Below are 23,005 nucleotides of genomic sequence, written 5' to 3' on the forward strand. Positions count from 1 at the left end.
CAGGTTACAAACAAGTCTGTAAAGTCATACAATCCATATTTGTTAATAACTATATATATATATATATGTTGTTGTTGGGTACCATCAAGTCGATTTTCAGTGCCGTGCCTAAGGCATCTGACTGTCAACCAGAAGGTTGGCAGTTCAAACCCACCAGCCACTCCTTGTAAGGAAGACTAGGCAATCTACTTCCAAAGAGATACCGCCTCGGAAACCCAAGGAAGGGTCGCTATGAGTTGGACTCGACTCGACGGCAGTGAGTTTGGTTTGGTTTTTTGGTTTAGTGACCCTGTGTGAAGAGAATGACTGCCCGAGAACTGGGTTTTCTAGACTATAATCTTTATGGAAGCAGATCGCCAGCTCTTCCTCTGAGAGAGTCGAAGGGTAGGCTTGAACCACCAACCTTTTGATTATCAGCTAAGCCCTTAACCATTGCACCTTGAGGGATAGACATAGATATAGATGAATTCATATGTATAGATATATATTTTAATACATTTTATATAATACACATAAAAAATTCTTATATGGATGGGTGGGCATGTGGTAGCTACAGGAAAAATCAATGGAAATACACCAAAATGAGGGTTAAAAAAAACAGCTTCCGTTGAGTCAGCTCCAAGTTATGGCTAACTCATTTGTGCAAGAGTAGAACTGTGCTCCACAGGGTTTTCCATGATTTTTTTGAAGTAAATTGCCAGGCCTTTCCTCAGAGGAGCCTGGGTAGACTTGAAACACCAGCCTTTCGGTTAGTAGCCAAGCATGTTAACCATCTACACCACTCAGGGACTAAAATGATGGGTAGATTACAAATGATTATTTCCTTTACATCCATCTGTATTTCTCATAATGAGCACATATGACTATATATATAAGTGGCATTTATGATAGAGAACACAGAGGCTTCTAAAGGCTCTGAATACATATGAATTAAATAATGTATCATTATCCCACCCACTAATTAGTTATTCTGATGTTCCCTTTCATTAGCACAGATTGGCGTTGCATTTCTACAGTGTTTTTGTCCAAGGTATCTGGGTATAAGAGTATTTAGTTGTTGTATGCCTACCCCCAACATAAAGGCTCGAGAACTGCTGGTTTCTAAGCGTGCTCAGGGGTCTGGGTACCTGTGATGGCTATACCTGGTTCATGAAATGCCAGTGAACAAGAATGTATGAAGTTCAGCATTAATTTCCCTCTGTGACTCAGCTATCCATAACTAGCACTGAGCTTCAAGAAGAGGTAATTCCCTGCTGACATGGAGCAGCCCGTGTGTGTGTGTGCGCGCACGTGCGTGTGCAGTGTTGCATGTGCATTGTGGACCATGCAGCAGGTATGCCTTTATAGACCCAAGGAAGAGGCACAAACATGCAGTCACAAAGGATTAAGGGGGGATGTTGCTTCTTACGCACAGTAGACCAGGAGCTCGGTGGTCACTTGGTGATGTCTCCCGCTGAGCGTGTTTGTGGCCGAGCAGGAGTAGTTCCCTTGGAGGTTCTGTGATATCTGTAACAGTGCGAAGCAGCTGGCTGTCAGGTTGTTTCCAAAGGACTCCATCTTGTAATCCGGGGCCTGGAACCACCACTCAACCATGGGTGAAGGCCAGGCACTGCTGCTGCAGCTAAAGTCTACTTGGGTGCCCCTGGCCGCATAGACAGTGCCATTGGGGAGCTTGCCGGTGGCAGAGATGTTGAGTTCAATCTGATAGGGGCCACCTGAGAATGACAGGGAAGTGAGGAAGGAATTAATTACATAAGAGTTCATTTGTGCCCCTTACCTACTCTACTAGACACTTAAAGGATCAGGGAGGGGACAAGAATAATGATGATATCTACTGAGTATCTAAGGGTCCTGATACATTCTCTCATCTGATCCTGAGCGACTATGTGAGATTTATTAGGGAAGAAATCCTTATGGAAAATGAAAAATATAAATAGAACCTTAAAAAAACAAAAACAAAAACAAGAGTAAAGTAAAAAAGATATTTGTGCAGAAAGGTCTCAACACAGAAGGCCTAAGACTGTTCCTCCTTGAAAGGCCTGCTTGCAAAGATGGCCCTTGGCTGGCGTATGGGAACTTGGATTTTGGGAGAGTTTGCACTGTTGCCAGAACTGGTAAGAGTGGCTCACTGTGCCTACATTGTTTATACAAGCAACGTGGTTCCTGCAGAACACCTCTTTCCTTCCAGGAATTTTGGTGCATGCCAGGTAAAGGGTGCCTACATGATCAGCCCCCAGTGATAACCTGGGCACAGAGTCTCTGATGAACTTCTCTGGTAGACAACATGTCACATATGTTGTCACAACTCACTGCTGGAGTGTGCTGTGTGACTCCACTGGGAGGGGACTCTTGGAAGCTCGTGCCTGGTTTCCCCCAGACTTCACCACATGCACCTTTTCCCTTTATGGAGTATGCTTTGCATCTTTTCACTGTGATAAATAATAGCTGTGCGTACAACACATGCTGAGTCTTTTGAGTCCTCCTAGAGAACCCCTGGACCTGGACATGGTCTTGGAGACCCCTAACAAAGTATCAGCCCGAAAGACAGCAAACACTGGTTCCATTCCCAACTTTGAACTCCGCTTACTAGCCCTGAGACCTTGGACAAGTTACTTAACCTCTTTGAGCCTCCATTTCCTTATGTGTAAAATGGTATTGTGGGAGACAGGGTGGAATGACTGTATCCACTTCATGGAATTGTTAGATTAAATAAGCTACAAAAAAAAAAAAAAAAAACTTTACAGACTTACTGGACTAGTTGAGACTGTAAGACTCCCTGAGACTACTGTCCTGAAATATTCTTCAGACTTTAAACTGAAACTAACTCCTGACATCACCTTATAGCTAAATAAGAGATTGGCTCAAAAAATAATGAATATCACCTGTGAGTACTGTGCTTCTTTTAAAAATCACCTATATAAGACCAGATGGTCAACAATGGCTTTAAAACAAAGGTGAAAAGGCAAGGGGACGGGGAAACTAGATTAATGGAAACAGAACAACCAGAATAGAAATACTGAGAATGTTCATGCATTGTGAAGAATGGGACCTATGTCACTGAACAATGTGTGTAGAAACTGTTGAATGGGAACTGAAACTGCCATGTAAACCTTTACCAAAAAAAATAAAATTTTATTAAAAAAAAAATTAAGTAAGTTAATATAATGGAACACCCAGAACAGTGCCTGGCAAGTTGGGAACATCTGATAAATGCCAGTTCTTATCTTAGATCCCCTCACATTTCCAAACTTCTTTCTTATCCCTAGAAATGCTTTCCCGTTGTTGGTATCTACTGCATCTAAATGCCTCTTTTCTTCCTTTTGATACAAAGAATCTATCTGACACCTGTTCCTACTGAAGTACTTAGCATATGACCCCTCCCAGAGGCTTCCTCTTTTAAAAAGAAGAATCCAGAAGGATGATGTCTAGCCTAAAGGAAGAAATTGAACATTACAGAATTACGAGCAGAAATAGGTCAGTGGAAAAAATCATTTGTGGGGGAATAAATTTTCCCAGCCCCTTGAATCTATGTCTGAGGTCATTTTATAACTAGGGACAGACACTATGTGTTTCTGGGGACAACATACATGACAATATGCATGTCTGGCTGGGGCTCACTCCTAAGAGTTGCTACCGGAATCATGTCACCTTCCACTAAGAATGGGAGGGAAAGGGAGGCCTGCAGGAAACTTACAGTGCAGCTGGGGAGGTGCTCAAGTGCCCCACTCATTGCTGTTAGGTATGTGGACCAGCAGGTCCTGGGCACACCCACAGCTGGCCTCCATCCAATTGCCGACGCCTGGGCCAGCCAGGGCAGCGTGTGGGATCAGACACACCAGGGTCCTAGTGTTCCAAACTGTAGTCTGGAGGCCACCGTGGTCTGGCATGGACAGTGAAGAACCCAAAAATCGGCTGAGACCAGCACAATACTCAGTAAGAAATGGGGCTGATCATAGAGGGTGGACGAGAAGGAAATGAGTGAAGATGGAGGGACAAAAAAAAGATCAAATGAGAACTTAAAAGGTCTCCTGAGTTGTTAAGTGTTCAAAGGTTACCACTCATGTATTAACTCCCTGAGTTTTCTCTGTGTCCCTTTATGAAAGTGACACTCTCTTCTTGGGTTCCTGGGGTTCTTTCCCTACTCTGACTTACCACAGAGGAGGGGTGCTCATTTCCTTCCCTCCCATCTCTCTCCACCCCTTGGATGTTCCTCACCAGGCTTCCTTCAAACCCTTTTTCGCTTGCAGGGTGTTGGTAGCAATCACTCTGAGAGACAGATATGGCAGGGCGGGGGTGGTGGTGGTAAAAAAACAAAAAAGTCAAACCAAAGGTTGGTTACAAAGGTCCAGCATCTTATCGAGGTCTTGGTCCCCGTCAGTTTGGGTTCTTAGCCCAGTGGTTGTGAGCCTGGCCAAAGTCCCTCCAACCTTGCTTCTAAGAAGCATTCCGGTTGGACTTCTTCCAAGACTGATTGCTTTATTCTTTTGGCAGTGCACGGTTTGTTCAGTATTCTTCACCAACACCGTAGTTCAAATGCACCAATTCTTCCTTGTGGTTGTAGTTGTGGCTGAGAGGTTAAGGTGACGGACTAGAGATCCATTGGGGTTTCCGAGCACAAGTTTGTACCCTGCCAACTACGTCTAGATTTGGCATGTTTAAACCTGTGTTAGGCACGACTGTTACCCCTGAGTTCACAGACAATGAAACTAAGGTGTTTGAGTTTTGTGTTTTTCAAAAAACTTTTTGTTGTGGTTTGGGTCAAAGTCTACAGAGAAAATCAATTTTCCATTCAACAATTCACACACATTTTGTTTTATGTCATTTCATTGCAATCTCCTCGATATAACATCACTCCTCCTACATCACCCTGTGCTGCTCATTTCCACTCCTCCTTCTCTCCTAACCCTTCTGTCATCTGAACTTTGTCCTTGGGCAAATGCTACCCTTTTGATCGCGAATGGTTGACTGTTCTAAGGAGCGTCTACCTTCCTGGAGCTACTGTGCACCTTGAAAACCTGTCCGTTGTTTGACTGAAAATTCAGCTACAGAGCAATTCAGGTCCAGGTGTGAAGGGTGACCAACAGCCACAGGATCAGGGATTCCACCAGTCTCTGTCAGACCAGGAAGCCTGGTAATTTTTTTTTTTTTTTTTTATGATTTTGAGGATAAAGCTAAGGTTTAAAGGAGTTCAAGTGGACCTTTGAACAGTCGATGGGACCTGGATTTGAACCCAGGCAGTTCGACCTCAGAGTGTAAGCTCCCAGCCAACTCAGCAATACCGCCTCCTTCCCAGAAACAGGATGAATCAAACCTAATCCATATTCTCAAATCTTTCGTGTGAAAATGAGGACTGAGTTTGATCTGAGTAGCCAAGGCGCCAAGCCCTCCCAGAGGCCACTAAGGAGCAGGAGGAGGCTTCCTCGGGCTAAGAGGGCTCTGGGGTCTGTACAGGGCCTTTCTGAAATGGGAGAAAGAGTGGGATCCTGGGAGCTCTTGGGAATATGAAACCAGAGCCGTCTGTATCCTGTTTTCACAAATAAGTCCCAACCCAGTCAAGGACCGCTTAGCTTTCCAAGCAAAGAAGTGGCCTTAAAAGGAATCACTCCATAGTACCTCAGACACACACAAGACCTGCCTTCAGAGAGCGCAACGAGCCACCGGAGTGATAGTTTTTAAAAATTTACATTTACTTTCCTGGTAACAATGTCTTGCATTTATCTCCCTGCAGAGTTGTAATGAAACTAATCCTTCCTTCAATAAACTCAGCCAATGATTAATAAATCAGGGTCAGATCAAGTTATCATAAACCACAGAGAGCTCTGATGAAAAACACACAGAGCTGTAACTCCACCTTGCTCCTCTATGGTCAAAATAGAAAAAAAAATTTACTGACAAGACTGACATGAAGGTAACAGTCACTGTTACTCAGCAGCTGGAGTGGACTCGCCCGTGGGCTCCCAGCAGGAACCCAGCAGAGGTGGGCCAACATTCACGGCATTTTTAGAAACACCCACATTCATCACTGGCCTTTCAGCAATTCATCCGTGACACCTCCAGACACAGAAATGCTGTGCTCATGGATTCCACAAGCTTAACAGTTGGTGGAAACCTTACTGATGATCCAAAAATCTAGACGTCTCCTTGAGGCTTCTCATTCCTTCACCCCCCATAGCTCATCCACCTGCAAGTCCTGTTGGTCCCCCTCCAAAGTACTTTCTGAATCTGTGTGTCTACCCCAAGGTTATGCTGCTGTCTTGGTTCTGGACACCAACATCTTGGATCTGGACAACAACATCTTGGTTTCTTGGCTTTTATTTTCTCAGCCCCTCTCAAGACCACACACAGATATTCTCCACGTGTAATTCAAATAACGCCAAACCCTCACTGGAAGCTCTGCACCTAGAATAAAATCCCAAGTCCTTGCTGGTCCTAGCTAACCCCACATGGTCTGGCACGGCCACCCATGTCTCACACCTCTTTCCTCTTCACCTACTGGCTGCCTGTCTCTCCAGTGTTCTCTTGATCCACAAATTCACCCCGTTATTCCATCATGCACCTATTGCTTGTTCGAACTGGAACACTGTCTCCTCCTATCATTGCCAACAGTGGATCCTACATATCCTTCAGTTTAACTGTCACTAATTCTAACAGTTCTTCCTTGATCCCCGGATTTAGATTTAAAGGACTTCAGGGAATCATACTACTCCGTGTCAAGGCCCCACACAGCAATGTCACTCTGATATTTTCTTATGTAACTACTTGTTTACTGTCGTCTTTCCCCATTAGAATGTCAGTTCCATGACAGCAGGGACCTTGTCTTTTTCATCCCATGTCCCAGGGCCTAGAACAGTGCCTGTCATATAGCAACCTCCCAAAAAATATATATTGAATACAAACCAAATTGGTTGCCATGGAGTCAATTCCAGCTCATGGCGACCCCTGGGTGTCAGAGCAGAATTGTGCTCCTTAGGGCTTTCAATGGCTGATATTTTAGAAGCAGATCACCAGACCTTTCTTCCAAGGCACTTCTGGCTGGACTCAAACCACCAACCTTTCTGTTCATAGTTAAGCACCCAACTGTTGACTTCTTCCTATATTCATATGTTGGATACAGGAGTGAGTAAACTATTCAGAGACATGATCACACAGATGTCTCTACTGCTGTACACCCTGGATATAGAGCATGGGTGTCCTCTAAACCAGGGTCAGCAACCTTTCTCTGTAAAGGGTCGGGTAGCAAATATTTCAGGCCTTGAGGCCACGCATTCTCTGCCTCAAGCACTGGACCCTGCGGATGCAGCACGAGAACAGTCACCGGCTTCAGGCAAAGGAATGCGCGTGCCTGTGCTCCAATAAAACTTTATCGACACCGAAACCTGAATTTCATTGTGTCACGTGTCACAAAATAGTAATCTTTTGATTTTTTTCACTGTTAAAAAGGTAACAAACTATCTGCACAACTCGAAGAATGTAATCGATGTTACTAAATTATACATGTAGAAACGGTTGAACGTTGAACGGGGGTATGTTTTGTTTTGTATATCCTCAACAATAACAAAATAAGTAAAACGTAGGAAAAAAAGGTAAAACATATCTGTGGCTCGTGGGTGAGACAAAAACAGGTGACAAGCCAGATACAGTTCCTATGCTGTAAATTCATATCTGTGTATCAACAGATAGGATGGCACGTCTTAAGAAAGAACAGTAGTTATATTAGTTAATTGCAAGCCTTGTACTTAGCACGATAGCACAGTTAACAGATAAGGAAGACTGAAGCTCAGAGATATTCAACTACTTACTTGAGGTGACGCAGAATGAGGTACCAGCCTGAGAACTGGCCCTCAGTCTGAGTAGACTGTTGTTCTTTGACTCCATTGCATATACAAACGCTTAACAAGAATGATATTAATGACATAGCCTGTCATAGCAATCGCTAACCAATATGCCAGGAGCCATTCAAAGCACCTCATATACATCAATTGGTACCTATTCTTCACAACAATTTTATGAGGCAAGAATTCTTTTCACGTGCATTTTCCAGGTCATGCAGGTGTGTTATACCAGGCAGCTTGGAAGTGACAGATAGAAGAATGAAACCCAGGCTCCGTGACTGCAGAGCCCATATTCCTGGCCTGCCCAGTGCACTTACTGGCCACCTGCAGGCACACTCGGAACCAGCGAGTCTCGTTAAGGACCTCCTGGCAGGTGTAGTTGCCTTCCTCCTGCAGGCTCAGGCTCTCGATGTGCAGGGAGCTGCCGTTCCGCAGAGAGAAGCGTGGGCTGGCGGGCTGCAGGCGAGAGTCTGAGGACACGAGGAGAACAGGCTCCAGCTCACTCCGGTACCAAGTCACCAGGCCCCTGGACCCCGAGACGTTGCCACACTGCAGAGTAATGTCCTCATGGGCTTCTCCGATGACGACTGCCTCCAATTCTGTACAGAGAAACAGCAGACTGTCACTACCTGTCTTGATCTCCAAGTAAGAAGGCAAGAGACAGTTCTTCTGCATTAAGAAGATCATTTTTTAAATAAATAAATAAATAAATAAAGTGTATGTTTTTAAGAGAGAGCTCTGGAGCATAGTGCCTAAGGCACTTGACTGCTAACCAGAAGGCTGGCGGTTCAAACCCACCAGCCACTCCTCGGAAGGAAGGTTGGGCAATCTACTTCCACAGTGATACCGCCTCGGAAACCCAAGGAGGGGTCGCTATGAGTCGGGTCTGACTCGATGGCACATAACAACAACAACAAGTTTTAAGATGTGTTTTTTTTTTTTAAAAAAAAAAAAAGCTCTGCTGTTCGGATTATTGGCCAGTACCAGTTGCTATCGAAACTATTCTGGCTCATGGCGACTCCCCAACCAGAGTAGAACTGTGCTCCATAGAGTTTTTAATGGCTGATTTTTTAGAAATAGATTGCCTGACTTTTTTTCCAAGACACTAGTGGATAGACTTGAACATCGAACCTTTCAGTTAACAGCCACGCACATTAACTGTTTATACCACTCAGGACTCCTATTGGCCACAACTAGACTTTAATTAATTTGTAGGAGATTACAAACATAGCTTCTTCACTCATTCCCCTCGCCCCGTATCACTTTGGAGGGCCCTCGCATCTTACCTTGAGCTCACTGTCACTCTCACTCTGGCTGGCTTGGATCAATGGGATGTTAGCAAATGGGATACAGCCAGAGATCTAAAACATGCCAGTGTAATTGGGCGTGCACACTCTTGTCAAGGATTTCATTTTACTTGGATTCACAATCAGTGCCCATGGAAACAGCAGTCAAGAAATCAAACAACAGATTGTATTGGGCAAATCTGCCGCAAAAGACCTCTTTAAAGTGATAAAGAACCCAAGCCGTAGTATTTTACATTGCCTCATATGCATGTGAGAGCTGGCAATGAACAAGGAAGCCCGCAGAAGAACTGATGCATTTGAACTCTGGTGTTGGCATATATTGAATGTACCATGGACTGCCAGAAGAATGAACAAATCTGTCTTGGAGGAAGTACAGCTGGAATGCTCCTTAGAAGCAAGAACGGCCAGACTTTGTCTCTCGTACTTTGGCCATGTTGTCTGAAGGGATCAGTCCCTGGAGAAGGCTATCACACTAGCTTAGAGCAGAGGGTCAGCCAAAAAGGGGAGGACCCTCGGCGAGATGGACTGACACGGTGGCTGTGCTGATGGGCTCACGCATGGCAACAACTGTGAGGCTGGCACAGGCCCGGGCAGTGCTTCTTCTGTTGTACACACAGTCTCTGTGAGTCGGAACCGACTCGATGGTACCTAACAACAACAACACTCTTGCCTTCTGCCATCACCAGAAGGCTCGCCCAGCTTAGGACCCAGGGGGAGGATGCAAGTCTCACGGTACAGACTCCCACTGTCCCAACTGTTCCAGCTGAGGCCATTCTAGATCACCCTCAGCCAGTCAGTCCATCCTCAGACATGGGACTGAGCCCAAAGATCAGCAGAGCCACCTAACCAACCAGCCCAGAACCTTCAGCAGTGACCATTGCCATTTTCTGTTTGTTGGTTACACACCATTATCACAGCAATAAATAACTGATACAGGACCCAAGTCATTTTATTTGCCCAGAAATCTAGAGGGGTGGGAGGAAGAAGACTTCAGTTTTGTTCCTGCATTCCTGCTGTTCTGTTTTTTCCATCCCAGATCCAAAGGACTCTGGAGTTAAAGCTCTCTCAGCAGCTCCAGGCAGGAACTGGCTCACAGTACTGACCAAGCACACACTCTGGGGCAGGCTCAGTGCCAGGCCAATGAAGGACAAAGCAGAGACCTGCAGGAGCTAAAGTGGCAATTACAGGGCAGTGTGATCAACGCCATAGGGCCTCAAAGAATGGGCTCCAAGTTCAGCTGAGGTGAACGTCAGGGAAGGCTTCCTCCAGGAAGCCACAAGGAGATCTGATGGGCTAGCAGGAATTAGTAGAAGAAATGACAAGAAATTAGAAGAGTACACTAGGAAGTATCTAACATGAAAGAAGGCACTGAAGCAGGAATAGTGGAACAGAAAAGACATAAGACATACAGAAAATAGCAAAATGGCAGCCATAAATTCTACCTTATCAGTAATTACATTAAATATAAATGGATTAAACTGTCCAGTTAAAGGGCAACGTTGGCAGAATGGATTGAAAAATGTGATCAAACTATATGCTACCTGTAAGAGATTCAAAAACATAATCTGTTTGAAAGTAAAAGGATGGGGAAAGGATACAGAATGCAAACCGTAATAACCAAAAGAGAGCTGGGGTGGCAGTACTAATATGTCAGACACAACAAACTTTAAGACAAAAATTATTATGAGAGAACAAGTAGGAATTATCCAACTAAAGGTGAGGGGTGAGGTTCCCAGGCAGGGAATAGCAGGTTCCAAAGCCCAGAAGGAAGAGACAGGAAATCCAGAGGTTTGCGAAGTGTGGTCTCTGGGCCAGCAGCAGCGACTCTGCCTCGGAATTTGTCAGAAAGCCAATTCCCGGTCCCCTCCCAGATCCAGTGAATCAGAAACTCCGGGAGGAGGGGGCCAGCACCACAGGAACCTATTTTCACAAGCCTTTTGGGGAACCTGAGACAGGCTGAAGTTTGAGAACCACAGCTCTAGGGGGGACTATGCTAAGCTCCCGTAAGCATATCTGAGCAAGCTGGACTGATGGTTTTATGGTGTGCTGAAGACTGGACAGTGATACAAGACCATCACTAGGTAACAGGAAGCAAATGCAGCCCATTGGGCTAAAACGCATCACAGTTTTCCAGCACCCTCCCCAAAATCAAACCCAAACCCACTGCCATCAAGTTAATTCCAACTCAGAACTCCCCTCACTGGGTTTCCAAGGTGGTAAATCTTTACGGAAGCAGATTGCCCCATCTTCTTTCTGTGAAGCAGCTGGAGGGTTTGAACCGCCAATCTTCTGGTGAGCAGTCAAATGCCTTACGCACTGCGCTATCAGGGCTCCTTAGCACCCTCCCCATCAAAGCCCAAATACAGAGAGACCAGAATAATGGGCAGAATCTGTTAGAAGTCTTTGCCTCATGCTGTCACGTTCACTAGATGAGGAAACGTGGTCCACAGAAGGAAAGAGGCTGGCTCGAGGGAAAGGCGCAGGTGGGACTGGAATGTAGGGCCCCTGTCCTTCTCTCACTAGCGCTCTGTGCACCACACCAAGTATGTGAAAATACTGAGGTTTGTGTAAGATGACACTTCGTTAAAAAATGATCTGCCTGCAATAAATGGTGCTGGGACAACTGGATAGCCACACGCCAAAGAATGAGGTCAAACCCTCACATCATATGTAAAAATGAACTCAAACGGATCAAAGACCGCAATGCAAGAGCTGTAACCATAAAACTCTTAGAAGAAAACAAAGGAGTAAATCTTTGTGACTTGGGTTCAGCAGTGTCTTCTCAGACATGATGCCAAAAACCATGAGCAACAAAAGAAAAAAAAAACTAGATAAAATAGGCTTTGTCAAAATTAAAAACTGCTGCGCTTCAAAGAACATCATCAAGAAAGTAAAAAGACAACCCACAGAATGGGAGAAAATATTTGCAAATCGTGTATCTGCTAAGAGACTTGTATCCAGAATATATAAAGAACTCATACAGCTCCACAATAAATAGAGAAACAACACAATTTTAAAATGAGCTAAGGATTTGAATAGACATTCCTTCACAAAAGGTAACAACAGATGGCCAGTAAGCACATGACATGATGTTCAACATCATCATTAGAGAAATGAAAATCAAAACCGCAACAAGATACTACTTCCCACCCACTAACCCACTACCATCGAGTCAATTCCAACTCATAGAGATCGTATGGGACAGAGTAGAACTGCCCCAAAGGATTTCCAAGAGTGTAAATCTTTATGGAAGCATATTGCCTCATCTTTCGCCCATGGAGTGAGTGGCTGGTGAGTTTGAACTGACAACCTTTTGTCTAGCAGTCCAATGCTTTCACCACGGTACCACCAGAGCTCCTACACACCCAGTAGGATGACTAAAGTAAAAAAGACATAATAACAAGTGTTGGTGAGGATGTGGACAAGATGGAATCATTATACGTTGCTTGTGGGACTATAAAATAGTGTGGCTCTTTGGCAAAGAGTATAGCAGTTCCTCAAAATGTTTAACGGAGTTATCAGATGACGTAGCAATTCCACTCCTAGGCATATACCAAAAGAAATGAAATCATAGGCTCACTCAAAGATATGTACATGAATGTCCTTAGCAGTATTCATAACAGCCAAAGAAACAGGGACAATGAAAAAGTCCATCAAGTACTGAATAATAAACAAATGTATATAGTCATATAACGGGATATTATTCATCAATAAAAAGGAGTGAAAAACTGATACACACTACAACACGATTGAACCTTGAAGACACTATGACATGAAAGAAGCCAGTCCCAGAAGGCCACATGGTGTATGATCCCATTTATATCAAGTGTTAGCATAGTGCAGAAAGTACCTTAGTGGTTGTCTAGGGCTGGTGGCTGGGGGAGGGATTACTGCCACAGGGTATAGAGTTTCTTTCTGGAGTGATGAAAATGTTCCAGAATTAATTAGTGGTAATGGTTGCAGAACTTTGTGAATATACCAAAAACCACTGAAACATACACTTTAAAGGGTGAATTTTATTGCATGAAAATTCCCTCTCAATAAATTCATTTAAAAATAAATCAACTGCCACTTGCAGTTATAACCTAGGAATCCTTCCCCCGTTTATAAACAGTAACAGTGCATCTGCATTTAACCTCGTCTGGCTGGAAGGGGCTGGCTTTAAAAGATCTGAAGCCAGCCTGGATCCACAGAAAGTTCTGACTCTCTTAACGTCTTGGTCCCATCAGATGCAAAGACTTTAGAGCCAGGCCAAGACGGAAAATAAATCTGAGTAACTTGCTGAAAAGCTGAGAATGCCATCTAATGCTGGAAATTCCAAATTAGGAAAAAGTGCTCATGAAAGACCACTTGGGGGGGGGGGGGGACCACACAGGTAAGGATTATTTTTCAGTGGTTAGTCTGGGGTCCAAATTCTCAGGAAGTAATTCCCACTGAGGACAGGACTATGAACGGAGAGTTACAAACTTAACATATGTTCAGGAGTTTTGTAGACCTACCCTGTCCTGACTCCTTGGCAAAGGAATAAAGGCACGGTAGCCTGGAAAAGCCTTAGCGAAACTTTAGTCTTGGAACTTGAGCTAACGCTGTCTTCTCCAAGGAACAGAATGATATAATCACAAAAGATACCATTATAAAGCATTTCATTATTTCACCTGGCTTTGCTCACTCTATTTTTTTTAACTACCGAAGCTGGAGGTGACCTTAGAAATCATCCACTTCCAGATAAATGGTGCCTGGAGTGCTTGGTTTAAGACTGAGGTTGAGCCTGGGCTCAATGGAGAAGAACACGGTTATCTGACACGGACAGGGTACAGGTAGTCTTTCTGGTGTATGAGGCCCATTCCTGACATTCTTATACCCCCTCATTTTACAGCTGAAAATGGAGGTTCAGGAAGCTTATGCAATTTACTTGAAGTCCCACAAAAGTCACCGGCAGAGATGTGATGGTCATTCAGGTCTCTACTGTCCGTATCACAGAGATCTACTCTGGTCTCTCACCTAACAGTGACAAAGTAAGATGGTAAGACGTAGTAACATTTTGTGCTACGAGAAGCTGTTGTACCATCTGATGCCCCTCAAAGGACCCTTTTCTAATGCTGCCCTTGTGTTATTTACAGAGTTGGAATACTCCCAAACTTTTATGTTTTTCCTAGCGACTTATCCCAAGAATGGCCTGGGGTTTATCATTTGTGGTGACAAGTGGAACTAATTCACGTAGAGTTGAGTGGCAGGAGAGACACTTTCCTCCCAAGACAACTCCCAAGAAAAAGGTGAACCAGGCTCGGCACCTTCCCTGGGTGGTGAGCACCAGTCGAGTGAGTGGCCGGTTCACTTCAGCATAATGCCTTTAGCCAGGGTTCTAATGTCCCCAGGCCCCTCGTGTCCACAATACAGGAAACACTGTAGGCACCTGGGGAGAAAGAAAGACACTTTTCTTGACTCATCTTCACCTTCTGCAGGAGGCCAACTGAGAAATGTCCTTTCTCCCTAGCTGCAGCACAGTGATCACTAAGTCAAATGTCTGGAAGGATCAGCAGGTAATGTCCAGAGGGAAGAAGGCCAGGGGTGTGTAATTCCATCAGGATCTGACCTCCTCTAACCTCATACGGGGGAGGGGAGAATCACCATCAACATCAGCCAAGGCTGATCCCTATGAAGTGGAGGTCACACATATCTCCTCTCTCTAAACTTTTTACCAGTTCTGACACCAGCTGTCTCTCCCATGACACTCTCTACTCCTCTCCTGGGTTTGGTAAATTCGTTGCAAAGGCCATATAGAACTCACAGGCCATACTCACAATTATGGGTTTATTAGGGAACTTGTTGTTGTTGTTAGGGGTCATCAAGTTGGATCCAACTCACAGCAACCCTATGAACAAGGAACAAAATACTGCCCAGTCCTGCACCCACCTGAAAATCATCACTATGCTTCAGCCCACTGCTGCATAGCCACTACGTCAACCCATCTTGTCGAGGGTCTTCCTCTTTTTTGCTGACTCTCTACTTTACCAAGTACGATGTCCTTCTCCAGGGACTAGACCCTCCTGAGAACATGACCGAAGCATGAAAGACAAGTCTGGCCATTCTACTTCTAAGAAGCACCCAGCTGTACTTCATCCAAGACAGATTTGTTCATTCTTCTAGCGGTCCATGTTGTTGTTGGTATGTGCCATCGAGTCGGCCCCAACTCACAGCGACCCCTCCTTGGGTTTCCAAGGCGGTATCTCTACGGAAGTAGATTGCCCCACCTTCCTTCCAAGGAGTGGCTGGTGGGTTTGAACCGCCAGCCTTCTGGTTAGCAGTCAAATGCCTTAGGCACTATGCCACCAGAGCTCCTAAAATATCTAAAGATGGTTTATAAACCCTACAATTTCTCTTTGAACACACATCCTCATCTCCAGTCCATGGTATATTCAAAATTCTTCACCAACACCATAATTCAAATGCATCAATTCTCCCACAGTCTTAGTGATTCATTGACCAGCTATCATATGCATATGAGGCAACTGAAAACACCACAGCTTGGGTTAAGTAAACCTTACTTAGTCTTCAAAGTGATACCTTTACTCTTCAATACTTTAAAGAGGTTTCTGGCAGACTGGCTCAATGCAATACACTCTGATTTCCTGACTGCTGCTCCCATGGGCACCGATTAGGGATCCAAGTAAAATGAAGTATTTGACATCTTCACTCTTTTCTCCAGTTGTCATGATGTTGCTTACTGGTTCAGTTCTGAGGGGTTTTGTTTTCTTTACCTTGAGAAGCAATCCATCCTAAAGGCTATAGTCTTTGATCTTTATCAGTAAATGCTTCAAATCTTCACTTTCAGCAAGCAAGGTTGCATCATCTGCGTATCACAGGTTGTTAATGAATCCAGACGTCGTGTTCCTATTCATTATAGTTCAGCTTCTTGGATTATTTGCTCAGCATAGCCACTCCTCGGAAGGAAGGTTGGGCGGTCTACTTCCATAGTGATACCGCCTTAGAAACCCAAGTCGGGTCTGACTCGATGGCACGTAACAACAACAACAGCAAACATTGACTATGGAGAAGGAATAAACCTTGACACACACCTTTCTTGATTTTAAACCATGTTGTCTCCCGTTGTTCTGTTCCAGTGATTGCCTCTTGGTCTGTATACAGGTTTCTCATGAGGACAATTAAATGTTCTGGAATTCCCCTTCCTCACAATGTCATCCATAATTCGTTATGATCCATACAGTTGAATGCCTTTGCATAGTCAGTAAAACATAGGTAGACATATTTCTGGTAGCCTCTGCTTTCAGCCAAGACCCATTTGGTATCAAGAGAGGAAGGATATGCCTCGTTCCATGTTCTCTTTTGAATCTAGCTTGCATTTCTGGCAGTTCCCTGTTGATATCACGCTGCAATCATTTTTTAATTATTTTCAGCAAAATTTTGCTTGTGTGAGATATGAATGACCTTGTTCGATAATTTCCCCATTCTGTTGGCTCGATCACTTGTCAGTGGAATGGGCACAAATGTGGATCTCTTCCAGTCAGTTGGTCAGGTAACTGTCTTCCAAAATTTCTTGGCATAAACAAGTAAGCACTTCCAGCATTACATCCATTAGGGAAGTAACAGGTTACAATTCAGGATCAGGAGTGACTAAGGAGACCGTTCTTTGGTCAGGACAGCTCCTTGGCTGTGCCCACAAACAGCCCTCTCCCTCAGCTCCTAGGCTGGCCTCTCGTCCACTTGGGCAAGTGTTAACAAAGCTGTTTAGCTCCGTAGTAAGTACCCAGAGACACCCAGCTCTGCCAGGAAGCCCCCTGCCCGAAGATACTCAGCTCTCTCGTTCCATGGGTCAACAAGCCTACTGTAAGCAACTGGCTCCATGGGCTAGGAAGCCCAGCGCATCACCTCATGCTAGTCTCCTGGTTCTGCTGGTGCCGTTTCTCTGCCACCGGCTCGCGCCATCTCACGCCATCTCTGGTGTTACAGCTCTCACTCCCTGTCTCCTGGATCTAGGAAGTTCTCAGTGCAGGGACCTCAGGTCCAAAGGATGCACTGCCCTCCCGGTTCATCTTCTTGGTGGTAGAGAGGTTTCCCCTGTGCTCTGGGACCAGCTCTCTTTTAAGCCTAGTGCATGATGAAACTAACCAATCCCCTCATTAGAGTTCGATACACCTTATTTGCATGGTCCCACCTCCACAAATGTGCCATGCACCTTATCAGTATTATTAGCAAAGTGTCTCATCTCCTTGGTCCCACTCAATCATTTGGCGAGTGTTCCAAGATCATGGCTAGAAAGCTCATATAAAAGCAATACATCCCATCACAGTAATACAATAAAGAGATGGGTATTAGAACAAATGTGAGTTCATGTGTCCTAGACAAAAGGTGGTGACCACTACATAGTTCCAGGTAAGGAAGCAGGCCTCATGTTGCCAGGCCTTCAGGTTTTTCCAGATAAACTGGAGAGCTGGATTATGGGAAATTTTGCTGTTTTTAAATGACAGCTGACAACAACAACAACAACAACAACAAAAACCTGTGAGAGCCTAATAATTAAAAACTTTTGGCATTTGTTTCTAGGAAGCTCAGGGTGCAATTTACAACCAACCTCCAGCAAGAGGAGACCAGCTGGGAGTGCTGGACTGGGCAACACAGAATGGAGCACTGTGTGTGTCCTGGCAAGCTACCTGCCTCCCAGCTCCGTCCCAGTTTTCTGGGACTCAGTCCCCTCACTGCTTGTCAGACTGGCCTGCACTAAGTAGAGAGGCATGACCCCCACTCATCAGAGTCAGCTCCCACTCACGGCAGCCCCATGTGTGTTGCAGTAGAATGTGCTCTGTAAGGTTTAGGCACCTCTAAATGGGAGCTCTGGTAGCATAGTGGCTAAGACTCTTGCCTGCTAACCAGACGGCTGGCGGTTCAAACCCACCAGCCACTCCTCAGAAGGAAGGTTGGGCAATCCTACTTCCGTAGTGATACTGCCTCGGAAACCCAAGAAGAGGTCACTATGAGTCGGGTTTGACTCGACGACGGCACATAACAACAACAACAAGTGGACTCAAGGGAGCTCTGGTGGCGTAGTGCCTAAGGCACTTGACTGCTAACCAGAAGGCTAGCCGTTCAAACCCACCAGCCACTCCTCGGAAGGAAGGTTGGGCAATCTACTTCCATAGTGATACCGCCTCGGAAACCTAAGGAGGGGTCACTATGAGTCGGGTCCGACTCAACGGCACATAACAACAACAAAAGTAGACTCAACCCCTAACCCTTTTCTTCTAAAAATTTTATTGTGACTTGGGTGAAGGTTTACCGAGCCAATTCATTTTCCATACAGCAGTTCATATACATTTTGTTTCATGACATTGACAGCAATTCCCCACAAGGTAACAGCTCTCTTCCTCCCGGTAGTAACCTTTCCCCGGGTCCTTCTTTCCTGTGCATTCCTGCCCGCCAACCCCAACTGTCTTCCTACCTAAATACTGTCCTTCTGTTCTCCCATGACTGACATTGCTCCAAGGAGTGTTATCTACCTGACATAAATGTTCACCCCATATACCTGTCTACTGGTTAGCCGGAAGCCACAGGAGTGAGTTCAGTTCCAGACTTGAAGGGTAACTAGGGGCCATAGTCTCAGGGGTCTTACCAGCCTCTATCAGACCAGCAAACCTGGTTTTTTGTTTTTTGGGTTTTTTAAATAATTTTTAGTTTTATTCCACACTGTTCTCCCAGTGTATCCAGGATCTCACGCACTCATCCCTTTCCAAGAGGCTGACAGTGGTAGCCGGACACCATCCAGTTCTCCTGGTCTCGTGGTCACATAGGCTGAAGTTCACCTGGGCAACCCCCAACCTCTCAGGAAACCGTTTGCACCATCCGGGGACTCCAGGTGTGTATCAGCTAGTGAATTAAATTACAAAAGCATTTCTCCAATTTTCTCCTTTCTAACTATTTCTGTAAGCCACTCCCTATTCTCTCTATAACAAAGTATAAAGAAACACTTAAGGCTTTTTTCTAATCATTTCAAGAGTGAGAAAACTTTTTTGGGGGTATGAATTGACTGGAAAATAAAAAGTTTATTTGGAAAAAAAGAGAAAGAAAAAGAGTGAAGGAGGAAAAGAGAAAGAGTGGAGGAAAAGCGAGGCTTTCAGTGAACCAGCCCACCGGTGGGCTCGCGGGGGTGAGCAGGGACAGCCACAGGTTACAGGTTTAGAGCCGTGGGCAGAGCGAGCAGGAAAACAGCGAGGGAGCCAGGGGTCCGCGCACCACCGGCGCTGCAGGGAAAACCAGACGCGGAGTTACATCCCACGCTTTAGAGGGCACCCGCCCTACACCCGTCCCGCTTGCTTTTCGCCAGCACCTGTCCGCAGGCCCGCCGCAGCCTCGCCGGCCGCCCAGCCTTGTCTCGCTGTCCATCAAGCGCCCGGGGAAAATGCCTGCCTGGTGAGCTGGCCAGGCTGCGAGCCGCGGCGTGGGGGGCAGCGGCCGGAGGGCATCCGGTGCCCGGTTCTCCCCTCCCCGCCGTCGACTTTTCCCTACGGATCCCGACCCCTTACCTGCCGCGACCCAGCGGGCCAGGAGCGCCCCGAGGCACAGGAGGATCCGCGGCTCTGGCGCCCGGCCGCCTGCGGCCATGTCGCCCCTGATCCCGACCCGGAGCAGCACCAGCTCCCTGGGGGCTGCGTGTGCGCCCCCCAGGCTCCTCCCGGCTCCGCGGAGCGGCAGCGCTGCCCCACTCGATCCCAGGCGGGATGCTTTAGGGGGCGCTCCACGTCCCCGTGCGGGGAGCCTCGGCTGCCGGCTGCGCTGGGCTGCCCCCCGGCGAGGACTCTGTCTCCCCAGCGCCCCGGCCGGGGCTGCCCGCTCCCGCTCGCGGAAAACAACAGGCGCGGGGCTGCGTCCCGCCTCCCATCCAGGAGGGAGCCGCACTTCCTCTCCCTCGGCTGGAGAGGAGGGCTTTATGCAAAGGACGCGCGCCCGGGCGCGCCGAGCCCGGCCCGGGGCGGGGAGGAGCGCCGACGCTGGGCCCTCCCCGAGCCCAGTCGGCTGCCTTCGGGCGCACGCTTCCAGCTCCGCCCGGGACGGCAGTCCCCGAGCGGGAAGGACGGCCGCACCGAGCTCTGCAGCTGCCGCAAGACTGCACCCCGCTCAGCGGCCGGCGCTCGGGCTGCAGAGCCCGGCGCAGCGAGGGGAGGAGCATCCGGAGCCCGAGGGGCCGGCTGCCAAGATGCAGGATTTCGGTCCCCTCTCGGTCCCAGCTCAGCTGTTGCAGGCATTCTCGTTTGTTTCCCTAGGAGCAGGGCAGCCATCGCTGCCCTTTCTACCCTTTGCCGAGCGAAAGCACGAGAGCAGGAGAAAGCTGATCCCTTGGACCTTCCGGCCAAACGCAGCCACAAGACTCCTGTTGTCTTGTTTACTGGCTGAGACCACACAGTAAGAACCATGGCAAGAGGTCGGCGGCCTTGTTCCTCGGGTTTGGTGGTGGTGGTGCTGTTTTCCCGCCCCCACCCATACTCCCAGAAAGCTACGATCCCGGGCTGCTGTTGTTGTTATGGGTCGTCGAGTCGGACCCGACTCCTAGCGACCCTTCCTTGGGTTTCCAAGGCAGCATCACTACGGAAGTACATTGCCCAACCTTCCTTCTGAAGGATCCCGGGCTAGAATCCTTCTATTTCCTGCCACGCCCCTATGGGAGGAACCCTCGACTCTATCCTGCAAGAGCCCACACTTCAAACAGCCCTGTGAGAAACTTCATTTTTGAAAAATGCAATTAATCCAGTAAAATATTAGTTGTATACGCTAGGAGGTGTGGACAGGCATTCACTGCAGCATTCTTTCAACTTTTCTGTATGTTTGAAAATTTTCATCGTCAAATATTGGGAAAAAAATAAAAATGGCTGTTAAGAAAATTATTCTTTCTCTTACCCCGATTCAAATATTTGTTTCCCCAACGCGTGATACCGATTTTGAAAAGGTGTTTCTTCTGCTGAGCACAGCGGGGAAGCCTCCGCAGTTCTTCACTTCGCTCTTGGCCTTTGCTGTTTATGCTCAGTTTTTTAACACTCCAGCCAGCTCTTGATAGAATTTCCTCTCTCTCTCCTTTAGTTCTTGTTTTTCATCTTTTAGAAACTTTGGTAGCTTAGTGCCTAAGGCATTTGACTGCTAACCAGAAGGCTGATGGTTCAAACCCACCAACCACTCAGAAGGAAGGTTGGGCAGTCTACTTCCATAGTGATGTTGTTGCTGTTGTTATGTGCCATTGAGTCGGACACGACTCATAGCGACCCCTCCTCGGGTTTCTGTGGCAGTATCACTATGGAAGTAGATTGCCCCATCTTTCTTCTGAGGAGTGGCTGGTGGGTTTGAACCACCAGCCTTCTGGTTAGCAGTCAAGTGCTTTAGGCACTACGCTACCAGAGCTCCTAGAAAGACTTGGCCCAGCTATCTGGTGGGCTCAAACCGACAGCATTGTGTGTGGCAGGTGACTGCCTTAGGTCTGAGGCCAATCCATAGTGATAGTGCCTCAGAAACCCAAGGAGGGGTCACTATGAGTTGGTTCCAGCTCCACGGCAGTCTCATCTTTTACCTTGTGACCTAAGGTAAATGCTATGGTAGTCAGACCTTGTCTGTCCATCCGATTCCCCACCGCATCCCCAGTACTGGCACCTAGTTGCCGCTCAATACATATTTGTTGAATATGAATGAAAGTTACTTGGTATTGCTACTACAGTCCCTCAGCTTTTATGGTAAACACCTACATGTTCACTGGATGTAAAGAGTGTAAATAAAATCAGTGCTTGGCAAGCTTTTGGCTGAGGGTATGGGTCTGGAATTTTCTGTGACCCTCGTGGTACCTGTTGCCATCCAGTTCACTCTGACCCATGGCAACCCCAGGGACCACAGAAGGAAATGCAGCCCGATCCGCCACCTCGTTCACAGTCGCCGTTTTGCTTAAGTCCATGGTTGAGACCCCTGTGTATTTAAGGGGCTCCTCTTCCGGCGCTCTATTGGACAATATTCTGTTTTGATCCGTAGGGTGTTCATTGGCTAATCTTTGGAAGTAGGCTGGCAGGCCTTTCTTCCTCTCTCTTTTAGTCTGGAAGCTCCACTGAAACTTGTGCACCACGGCTGACCCTGCTGGTGTGGAAATCCTGGGGGCGTTGCTTCCAGCATGACCGCATCAAGCAAGCATCACAGTCCGACAAAAGGACAGGCAGGTGGTGGTGCCTAGCACAGGGCATCGCGCGGGGCCGGTCCTCCTGACATGGGTGCTAAGTCGGTGTCCAGCTGTGACAGGTTCTATCCTAGAAGTCTTAGCCTTGTCCATGACGTTCTATAGCACTGATGATGATATGACTACACATTTGCATGGCGGGGGCCTTTTTCCAAAGCAGTTTTAGAAAGTTAATCTCACTGGGCCTTCCCTGCAACCCTTGGTCTCAAGGAACCATTGCATTACACTTTATAAGTGAGGATCCTGCAGATTAGGGAGGTTATGCTTGCGGTCACACGACTGGTTGGTGGTAAGACCAGGACTGGAACAGTTGCCTGCCTGATTCTGAGTCCACCTAAATGAAGTTCCAATTTTGTCATATATACAAAGACTGCCAGAGCCAAGGGGAAGTGGGTCTGACTGCTTTGGGGTCAGCGGGCCAGCAGACAGAGCAGTCTAGGCCTAGGCTCAGAGCATCCCCACCGCACTGTGGGCAGAGCTGGCACAGGAAACACCCACATTCTTTGGCTCCAGTATAGATTCAAGGACCAGTGCTGAGACAGGAGATGTGTTAGGCCACACCCTGGCCTGCCATCTGGTCCCACTTCAGGCCACTCTAGGCAGTAGAAGGTGAGCTGCCTCAAACATGAGCAGAGTGTTGATGTTCACCGTGT

The 23,005-nt window shown here is 46.8% G+C and overlaps 1 protein-coding gene across 1 annotated transcript in view; it reads right to left on the reverse strand.

Annotated features, from left to right (window-relative positions):
* VSIG10 (V-set and immunoglobulin domain containing 10) overlaps positions 1 to 19,753 on the reverse strand; it is a 38,950-nt gene extending 19,197 nt beyond the window's left edge. Inside the window, exons 1-3 of the mRNA XM_007938206.1 lie at positions 19,675 to 19,753; positions 8,150 to 8,431; positions 1,413 to 1,715 (exon numbers count right to left, since the gene is read on the reverse strand). Of these exons, the coding sequence (XP_007936397.1) occupies positions 1,413 to 1,715; positions 8,150 to 8,431; positions 19,675 to 19,753 (664 nt within the window). The remainder of the gene's footprint in view (positions 1 to 1,412; positions 1,716 to 8,149; positions 8,432 to 19,674) is intronic.
* Between the last annotated feature and the right edge of the window lie 3,252 nt (positions 19,754 to 23,005).

Source organism: Orycteropus afer, unplaced genomic scaffold (assembly GCF_000298275.1).
Source record: "Orycteropus afer afer isolate SDZICR_OR568_19922 unplaced genomic scaffold, OryAfe1.0 scaffold00048, whole genome shotgun sequence".
NCBI classification, from domain to species: domain Eukaryota; kingdom Metazoa; phylum Chordata; class Mammalia; order Tubulidentata; family Orycteropodidae; genus Orycteropus; species Orycteropus afer.